Below are 10,401 nucleotides of genomic sequence, written 5' to 3'. Positions count from 1 at the left end.
ATTCCCTCCAGCTGTGGCTGGCACCAACATGGCCAGATGGTGACATCTAGAGGCAGACTCCTGTCTCACATTGCTTCTGGGCAGAATCCCCCAGCAAAGTGCCTGGACAGGCGGTGCCAGGCGCGAGCGCTCCCCATTGGTGTTCCTGTCATGTCCTCCTCCGGATTGAGTGACCAAACACCAGGCAGAGTTCAGAAAAGAGCTGGCTCCTCCGTCCCTTAGTGCCAAAGTCCAGTTTGGAGTCAGCAAAGCCGCTGGAGCCCCAAGTGAACCCAGGGATACTCTCTCTTCCCACAAGCCAAAGACCTGTGAGCTCCATGACATTCCCCATCCGCTACCCACCACGCCACACTATTTCAGAGGAAGGGTCATCCCAGCAGCTCAGCCCGCCTCTTATCACAGAGCCAGCCCCCACGCTCCAGGCCCACCCTGTGTCCTGAGCCCCACATGAGAATTCCTTGCCTCTTCTTAGTGATGCTTTGAAAATCACTTGTGCATTTTCGTCTATCCACACCCACCGGTTTTCTCCTCAGCCCCTTTCCTCACACGTTTTCACACCACCGCTCACGGTTTTGCTACTACTTCTCTGACCTCTCTTTGACTGATTCCTCTTCATCTGCTCCCCCCTCCCCCCAATCATCCCTCCCTCTGTCAATCCCCCCATCCTTCCTCGTTCATTCTACAATCAGCAGGACAGGGGGCCAGGCCTGATATTACAGCAGTGGAGTGGAGAGGAGAAAAACAAGAACCAACGCCCCAAAGCGCCTGGTTTCAGCCCTGCAGGGGAAGTGAAGGGGAGCGGAGGGGTGCGGTGCTGCGTCCACCGCACCTCCAAGCCGACGAGGAGAAAGCCACGCCCACCGCACCTCTACGCGGACCAGGCGTAGACCACGCCCACAGCCCCTTCTGCGCGCTTTGCCTGGCGGCGTTCGCTCTCCTCTCCCAGGAGACCACCGAAGGCGCCCCCCTTGCCCACCCAACCACATTTGGCTACCTCTCGCCTTAGCCCTCACTGCACTCTCATCTCTGCTTCCATAAAGACCCCAGAGTCTGTCCTCAGACCCACTGGACCAGACCCACCCCTGTTCTTCACTCCTCATGCTCCTTTCCCTGCTCCGTCTGGCCCATCCTCATGGCCATTGTGCCCAAGGTCACACCTCTCAGCCCCCCACTGGGAGGGGCCATCCCGGGAGCCTTGGACCCAGGGCGTAAGGTGTGTGCAGGGTGGACGGGACAGAGCAGCATTTGGTGGCAGACGTTCTTTCTGTTCATCTGCTGTAGGGAGGATAAGGTTGGGCCAGTGAGGTCTTTCCAGAATTCTGGAAAGGCAGGAAGAGTGAAGACTTGGGACAGAGCAGGTTTTGGAAAGTCCCTCCATAGACCACTTTTCCAGACGTGACAGAAAGGAATGTGTCAAGGGCTCATGGAACGAAGACACTCTGACCCCTAGAAGTCTGGTAGGGACTCACCCGTTCCAGAGGGAGCTGCTTGGAGCACTGGCCACCCCGGATTCAGAGGGCCACGAGCCTGGGAACCACTATAGGGGATTTAACAGCATCAAGTGAAATCAAAACAAAAACTCTAGATATGAAGGAAACGACATGAATTTATTTCTTCCCCTTGGAAGGAGTCCAAAGAGCTCAATCTTTAAAATTTAATTCTCCGTTTCCCTTGTATTTTTTCCCCTTGTATTTTTATCATGTTCCAAAATGACGGAATATTGGAACACATGTGTTAAGTATATCTAGCTTCTTTTCAGCACCACCTACTTCTCCATCCCATCTCCACCCACCCTGGGCTGAAACTGTGCAATGAAAGAGTTTTCATGCATTATGTTCCCTTTTTGAAGGGGCCATTATTGGGACAAGTGGATGGACTGTGGATTTGGTTCAAATCTCAGCCCTACCATAGTGTCCGGGGCAAGTTTTTCAGTTTTGTGATATTCAAGAGGGAAAGAGCTCCTCCTCTTATCTTCATCAGACCTCAGACATTCCCTTTTCCACCTTTCCCTCCAGCAAACCTGCTCCTCTTCAAGCCCAGGTGAACCACCCTAGCCCACACTGAAGTGTTAATGACTTAATAGTTGGATTACTATCAAGAAGCGCCCTGTGGGGGTGGGGGGTGGGGGGTGGGGGTGGGGGGGCAGTCCTTAGGAGCTTTTTCTCTTCAGAGGCAGAAAGACAGAGCTCAGGGAGTGGGGATGGGAAGGAGGGGACTCTTCAACTCTGGAGGTAACTGCCTGGAAATTTTCCCTAACGCTGGCTCTGCATTGAACACAAGCTGGTTTTATGAACTCAGTTAAATAATACGAAACCCCAGCAGGACTTGGCACTGAGTGTGTGGACATCCTTACAACACAAACCTTCACTTCCTTTTCCTTCATTTCAGGTCCCTACACACAGGGTTAACACCAAATGAGGACTTCCTGTGTGGTCAGCAGCCATCAAAAATTTGCAGAGAAAACTTCTTTGGGGGCATGGGGGAGGGGGGGCCTTGAACAGACTAAAATCTTCCCTGGCCAGATAAAGGTGGTGACTCAAAGACTGGACTAATCCAGTACCCTAAGGAATGAAGGAAATTACTATTCAAACCAAAAGACACCAAATTTCATTTAGCCTCTTTTATTGACAAGTTTCATTTAAATATCTCTAACAGTTAGAAAATCCATGTCCAATAAGAACATTGCTATACATCTTAAAATACAAATGTCAGTAAATATGAAAGAACAGGGTTAATCATTTTTCCAAGTCAATGCTTGATAAGAATTATTTTCCAGGAAGCACGTTACACAGCAGGTGTCCCAGGTATAAGGGACAGAGGCTCAGCCAGCTCAAGAGATGATGGCACAGCAGCACCCGTTCCCGCTCAGTGATAAGCCAGGCAGTCGACATGATGACAGCAGCACCAGTCTTCATAGCCCAGCTCCAAAGCTACACCAGGGTTTTTTTCTGCCAGGGGAAGGAGTCATGTTGAGACAAATGCACCACTTTAAAATGAAACTACGATGGCTGCATTCCAGGATCCTCTGGTTTAATCTGGGAAGCAGAGTTCTCCCAAGAGCTGTCAAGTGAAGATAGGTTACCAGGAACTGAGAGATCAAAGAGTCAAGCCAGACTCGTTCTGAACACATTTTCTTGTTCCATACAATTCATTATTCTCTTCTTTAGTTGACTCAAGTTCAAGCTGTTTCTATTGCACTGACGTACACAAGGTGCAACTTAGTTGTGTCTAAACTGAACTTTTACCCAGTGTGTCTGATGCAAACGATCTTTTAGGCCAATCCGACTTCTGGGAAAACTGTTTATATATTAACATACCTCAAAGTTCACATTTTCATTTTAACAAATCAGCTTTTTAAAAAATAACAAATTAGCTTGACTGTTACAAATACTATGTAAGAAAAACTGAATCTAAGTAACTTGACTTAGCATTCTAATTTGAATCTAGAACTATACCATCTTCTCTATTTTGACCAATCCCCGGAATCAGCAGGGTTGTATTATTTATACATAAAACAATATCTATATTATGCCAATATTACCAAAGCCTCTTACCTTAACTATGACGCAATTTAAAGAACCAAAGCATAATGTATTCAAGTTACATCCAAAATATTAAATGGTCCATCTTATTTCTTAGTTCATTTTAGATGTCTCAAAATTGAAAGCTTCACATAAAAGAAATGATAAATGCTCTGGAAGACTGACAAGTACCACCAACTCCCTCTCAAATTCCAGTGTCCTCCAGCAATAGCCTATGTTGCCTCGGAAAGGCCAGTGACACCAGAAGTTGGGTCAGGGACATAGACATGCTGGGGCTTAACCAGGAGGCTCTCCTTGGAGCATTCAGGGAAAGAGCTCAGAGAGCCTGAGAGAGTTCACTGTGGAAAAAGGCAGACAACAATTCAGCCTTTTTTCCACTTCAATATACCGACTAGAAAGCGGGCAATATATTAGGCAGAGAGAGAACACAGATATGCTTGGAGAAGCAGGCAGGAAGTCTGTGTCCTCTCAGCTGTCCCATGAGTTACTGCATCAGATGTATTTTGTGACCCACACTAGGCTCCCAAATGGGATTCAGACAGTCAGAAATATGGTAAATGCCCGGAGGTGGGCCAGGGTTGAGCTGGCATCAAGAACAAAGGATGACAGACAAGCAGTCTTCAGCTCCAGCAACAAACCTTCCTGCAAGCACAATAGCAGTGATTCATGTTTCATTTCTCAATTAGGATGTAGGAGATCAAAAGGAACACTTATGGTTTTGAAATAGAATGACCAAGCCTGAAGCACTGAGTAGAGATGAAGCCCCTGTCACCAAAAAGTTACACTGGAAAGCAGACAGAGGAATGTGTCCCAGCTAGAAGTCCCCAACACATGAATGAATGTCACTGGGACATGAAAAGTCAAACTCTCTTTTCTTTCAGTGGATGGCACAAGATGGAGACGAAGAGAGGGTTCAACCAACGTAGTGCGGGAAGACAGAATGGTCAGCTTTGTGGGATTATATGTGTGTTTCTGTTTAGGGACACACTTCCTGTTGTTTAAATGCCACCGCAATTCACGAGAACATGAAATTCGTTCCCCGAGAAAGGAGGCACGTGCCTTCATTTGAAATAAACACGAAGACTGTGCCGCCCACAGAAGTCATTACGGGTCACATTTTTATTTTTGCCCCAACTCCTATACTAAATATGGTCTGCTCCCCAAGGAGCAGCTGAGGCCGTTCAGCCCACAGTCTCCAGGCAAGTGTCCTGTCTGACCAATCTCACTCCTCCCACTTGCCTCCTGCCTTTCAGGAGGCGAACAGGCAGCCTTCAGTTAGTGACTTCTCAAATCCTTTGTGTTTTCACAGTCCAGACTCAGGTCTAGTCTTAAGTACAAAATCCATAGCACGTGCCAGTCCTGCCCACTGACTTGTCCCAACTATCATGGTACATAATCACATCTTCTCCTTCCCTACAACCCTCTGGAGAGGGAGCCTTCCTCCGGGACAGCACTGCTCAGTCAGCAGCTGCAGAGCGAGGCAGTCAGCAGAGCAGAGGTAGGAGGATTAGGTGGAATTCACAGAAGAATGTTTGAGAGGTATAATCAGAAAGGCTAAGCGCTCTCAATTAACCTGCCCAGAGGCTAAGCCCGGAGGGTATTTTATTAATGCAGGGAAGGCCAGGAATTAAGGCTTAGACAGAAGTTACCTCCTAGTATGGCTCAAGGTTCAAGGGGTGAGACACAGCAGAAGGGCTCGCCAGATGCACAAGTGAATTCAGCTGGTAGAGGCCTACCCACCCTCACCCCTCTTGGCTGAAAACCAAGACGAATCATTCCAAGCATGCTTACAAACAGGCCCGTTTGCAACTCTGAGGACTCGGTTTTAGGCCAACCTAAAACACAATGAGGGTGTAGCATCACATAATGTTTTCACAAGTAGAGTCACACAAAAAAGTTCGAATGTTGCATAGAAAAGTATTCTAAAATATGCTTTGTAAACCTAGGTCTTAGTAATTTAAAAATAAAAACTAAACAAAACCTTCCTTCATAGTCTAGCTGTCCACGACTGTGAACTGAGGAAAACTGCCAAGTGTGCTGATTTTGCGGCATAACCTCAGAAAATCCTGAAGTTCTTCACATTCTCAGAACGATGATTAAACTTACCCTCGGAAGGCTCAGGCTGACAGTTTAACAAGAGTGTCTTTATAAAAGGGCTTTGGCTATGGGCCCAAGCCCATATGCTCTCCATGCCCTGCCCTCTCTGCATAGAAAAGGTGACCAAAACACTCGGGGACATGAAATCACTGCTACTGTTTTTAAACCAAGGCTAGTTTTTTTCGCTCACGTTAGTCTATTTTTAAGCAAGCTACATCTGCCTGCCTTTTTAAGAGTAAGGTCTGAAGAGCCAGCTTAAGGATAAATGAAAAATGTCTTAGCAAAGCATTTAAGTTAACGTTGGCCAGACGGGAGCCTCTCAACCCCCCCTGTAATAGGCATCTATTGAGTCTGAGTTAAAATACACCACCGTGACAGTGATGTCATCCCTGTACATCCTCGCCAAGTCCTCTGGCAACGTCAGCATCGCTGTCAGCCGCTCAGGCTCCATCTCCCCGTACTCATTGGTCCCTATGGCGTGTCTGATCAGACGTGTGGCCGCGTTTTGGTCGGCTGCGTGGAGCCCCTGGGCTTTCCTCTGCAGCAGCAGGCTCTGCATGAGTCCCAGGTTGGCAGGTCTCTGGGCCAGGTCTGGCTTGTGCCGACCTGCTTCGGCCAGGTGCTCCACCACCAGCCTCACCACTTCCTCGTTGCCCAACACGTCCCACAGACCATCTGAGGCCAGCACGAGGAACTTATCCTGGGGTCTCAGCCGGTGGTAGGTGACCTCAGGCTTGGCAGTCAGGTAGGGGGGAGTATAGTAATGTGGGGGGGTAAAACTGGTAAATATTAAGGGCCTCGGTGTCAAAGCCCCTCTCCAGGACACTGTGCTGCAGCTCTTTACTCCACTTCAGCTGGACATCCCCAAAGGCCCTGCAGGGCATGAGGACGCCCAGCAGCCTGTGGTCCATGATGACTGTCCTGTCCTCTGACTCAGGGTGCTCCCTCTTCAGCCGTGACAGCTCGGCCGGGTTCCAGGCATTATGGTCGCAGGTGAGGGGTAGACAAGACCACATGCCATTGTCCTCCTGGACCCCAAGGATGGCCCGACAGTCACCAGCGTTTGCCACATGCAAGTGAACTCCATCCACGTGGGCCATGCAAGCTGTTGCTCCAGAGAAGGCGACCTGGAGTGAAAGGTTCCTTGTCATCTCATCTTCCAAGGGGGCCTGGACTTCCAGCGAGATGTCAGAATCCAGTCTCTGGAAGGAATGAGTTAATGCTTCCTTAATGTTGAGTCCCATTTCCATGTGCAGGTCAAGCAGCTCCTGCCAGTAGACACGGAGGTGATCGAGGTGCACGGACGTGACATCCTTGTAGATACTGTCCCCTGGGCGCTTGAGCCAATGCAGGATGGGCAGCAGGGGCTTCATGCTTTCCACAGCTCCCTCCATCCGCTCCAGGGTCTGCTGGGACATCAGTGACACGGCCACATAGTAGAAGAGCCTCTCACTCACTGCTTGAGCACACGCATGGCCACCGTGTCCATCAAAGATGCCAAACATCAGACCATTGGTCTGCAGGCAGGTAGCGATACCTCGACGGTCTTCCACCGGGGAATTGGCAGCCAGCTGGTTGCTCTCAAACCGTAACACCGAATTTGGGACTCCACTGACGAGGTCAAGAATCTTGTGGGCTGACTCGCCGGCTCGCAGAACTTCATTTACCTGCTGAGGGCTGAGCTGCAACTGAAAGTCATCTTCCTCTGTTGATGTGTGTCTGGAGGCTTTCTGCAGAGCAAAGCCACTGCACGGGACACTGCTTTTTCTGGTGCCTGGTAGGTAGGAAAAGAGTCTCCACCTTGCTTCATTTCTTGAGGCCCACCTTGAATATAAACGTTTGCCCCCCTGTAATGTTGCAATGCCGCTCCTCGCAGAATTTTTTAAGATCCAGAAGGGCAAAGTACTTGGCATTATGAAACTATACCAGCAAATGTGTTCCTTCAGCAAAAGGGGCTTTCTTTAGACCTGAAAATTAAAGAGTCGAAGAAAGCTCAAATTAAATTTCTTAAAAACAATGACTTCTGGGGGTGTCTGGGTGGCTCAGTAGGTTGGGGCCTCTGCCTTTGGCTCAGGTCATGATCCCAGGATCCTGGAATCCAGTCCCACATCAGGCTCTCTGCTCAGCAGGGAGCCTGCTTCCCCCTCTCTCTGCCTGTCTCTCTGCCTACTTGTGATCTCTGTCAAATAAATAAATAAATAAATAAAATCTTTAAAAAAACAAATAAACAATGACTTCTGTGCTACCATCCTGAACAAATGCAGTTTAAGATAAACTTCAAAAGAGTTGACTAAATTCAAAATACATAAGTAAGTTGCCCTACCTCCCATTACAACACATAAGTAACATTCCAGAAAGTGGAGAAAACAGGGTTTTTATATGCTCTCCACTCTTAGAGAGCCACTGAAGGCTTCCCCACGGGCTCATTCATTCCTCACAACTGACGCAAGATACCTGCTTTTCCACTGTTCTATAAGCTTCATGAAATCAGGAACCCAGGTTCCCTTACTCACCAGTGGCTTTCCAGGGCCCAGCCCTACACAAAGAACACAACAGGCCCTCAACTACTGGTCGACATGGCATTGCCAAAGGCCCAAAAGCAAACCAGGTATGACACGAGCTCTCTAACATCAGATACACTGCTTCACTTGACTAAGCTCCAGCTGTCTGACAGTGGGATGAGAACACCAGCCTCATGAGGTTTTTTTTGAGGATTTAATGAAATATGACTCTTCTGCTCCAAAAAGGTAGTTATTACTTTTATCATTAGGTGACTCCTCTAATCATTCTGCATACATTTTTATATAGTTGAAACCACAACTTACACTGTGGTTTTCTTTTTAAAAGTATTTTATTCACAATAAATTTCATGCATGTGCAATACCCCATTTTGGCATAAACAATCTCAATTTACTTAACTGTTCTCCACTGTTGTAGATTCAGAGGTCGTTTCCATTGGCTAACATTTATGGAACACCAAACGGCACTGTGTTGCACACCAACCTTTTCCCTACTTAGGTTTTAACCTACTTATTTCCCGAAGGCCAGAATCAGTAGGTCAAAGGGTGTAGATTTGTATTGCCAAACTGATTTCCAAAAGATTCACATGCCTCCCCAAGGACACGAAAGGAACAGTTTCCTAGCAGCTTCAACAGACTCTGATGGCATTTTTTCTTAGACCAAAAAAAAAAAAAAAAAAAAAAAACCCAAAAAACAAACAAACAAAAAAAACCACAAAGAAACAAACAAACCAAAAAAACCCCTGCTCTATTTTATTTTCTCAGATGACCTAAGAGGAGCGTTTCCCACGTGTTTTCGGATTTTGTTCCGAAGACCAGCCCTCCACAAGTTTGTCTGTTGAGGCACTGGGAGCTTACAGAACTAAGGATCGTCCTCCTCCCCTCAGCCCGCCCCCCCCCCCCCCCCCCCCTGAACGTGGGGCCGGGGCGGTAGGTCAAGGAGTACAGAGGGCGCCTGGCACCTCCCACCCCTCCGGGGCCCTACAGAGAAACCAGGCAACGCTTTCCAGCCCAAAAAGGTCCGCCGCAGCAGGGATCCAAACAATTTCGCGCCCCTCAAAAAATCAAACAGGTCCCAAGTTCAAGTCTCTGACCCACAGCCTCCTAAAGAAGAGTTCGGGCTCCGGAGTCCACCAAGCCCGATCTCCTTCAAGCCCGCACCGGCCACGTCCCTGAGCCCCAGCTTCAGCCTGCCAAACAGGCAAATTCAGTCGAGGCGCCTAGCTCACAGGGGTGCTCCAAGAGCTAAAGCAGCTCGTGCGGTGCCCGGGTCCGAAGCCAAGGGTCTTTGGCAAGTCCGCGAGCCCACGTGGCGCGTGCGCGCGGTGGGGTGACCGTCGCTGCGGGTCCGCCCCCTCACCTCATCTCACCTCCGCTCTCCACCTCATCACCTGATCCAATCTTGCGGGCCGGGGTGAGCCAGGCGCAGGCGACACCCAGGGGGTTGGAGGAAGAGTCCGCATCCCACGATCGCCCCCCTTCCTTACCTCGGACCTTCGCTCTCCTCTCACCAGCTTGCGCCACCACCGCCGCCGGGTCCGTCCCGTCAGTTCCGCGCCTGCGCACAGTGCCGCGGCTGCCACTCCTCCAGCCTCACCTCCTTGAAGCGGCCCCTTGTGCAGATCTAGATGGAGAAGGAAGCATCCTCTCGCCGGCTCTTATTGGTTCACCTGAGGAGGCGGGCTCTTGACGGACGGAGAAATTGTCCAATAGCCGAGGAGGACAAGGGGGCGGGCAGGGCGGGATGGACCAAATCCGGTTCCTCCCCACCCATCCCCACCAGTCTCCTGGGCTCTGAATGGTGAGGGGGCTGAGCGTCCGGCTGGAACCCCACCGCTTTACCTCCCACACTCTGCACACCCCAAACCGAGAAGCCTCTCCAGTTCCTTACTCTTGTTAATAATACCTCACGGCTTCCTCTCCATTGCTTTGCCTACTGGTCCAGACCCCTCTCCCAGGCACCGCAGCCTTATGTTCAGTCACTTGTACACCTCCTTCTGGAGGCGGTAGGTACGCCTTCCTGCCAAGCCTGCGCTTGCTCTCCTGCCCTAACCTACAGTAATGGGCCCACTGTCTTCCCAGATGGCCTAAACCAGAAGCCTGGGAGTCTTTTTTTTTTTTTTTTGCTTTAAAGATTTATTGATTTTTATTAGAGAGAGAGAGAGAGAGGTAGCGGGAGAGGGGAGGAAGAGAATCCTAAGCAGACTCCCGCTGAACGCGGAAACCTAACTGGGACTGGATCT

The 10,401-nt window shown here is 49.5% G+C and overlaps 1 protein-coding gene across 1 annotated transcript; it reads right to left on the bottom strand.

The window, feature by feature from the left end:
- Positions 1-2,605: 2,605 nt before the first annotated feature.
- PDP2 (pyruvate dehyrogenase phosphatase catalytic subunit 2) lies at positions 2,606-9,663 on the bottom strand. Its single transcript, XM_004744319.3, is given in 3 exon segments — positions 2,606-6,417; positions 6,419-7,606; positions 9,529-9,663. Coding segments are annotated over 2 exon segments (1,593 nt in total). The 5' UTR covers positions 7,553-7,606; positions 9,529-9,663; the 3' UTR covers positions 2,606-5,958.
- Positions 9,664-10,401: the final 738 nt, after the last annotated feature.

The sequence above is a fragment of the Mustela putorius genome, unplaced genomic scaffold (genome assembly GCF_011764305.1).
Source record: "Mustela putorius furo isolate JIRA1106 unplaced genomic scaffold, ASM1176430v1.1 tig00000174_pilon_pilon_pilon, whole genome shotgun sequence".
NCBI lineage: Eukaryota > Metazoa > Chordata > Mammalia > Carnivora > Mustelidae > Mustela > Mustela putorius.
This window is presented reverse-complemented; position numbering and strand designations above follow the sequence as displayed.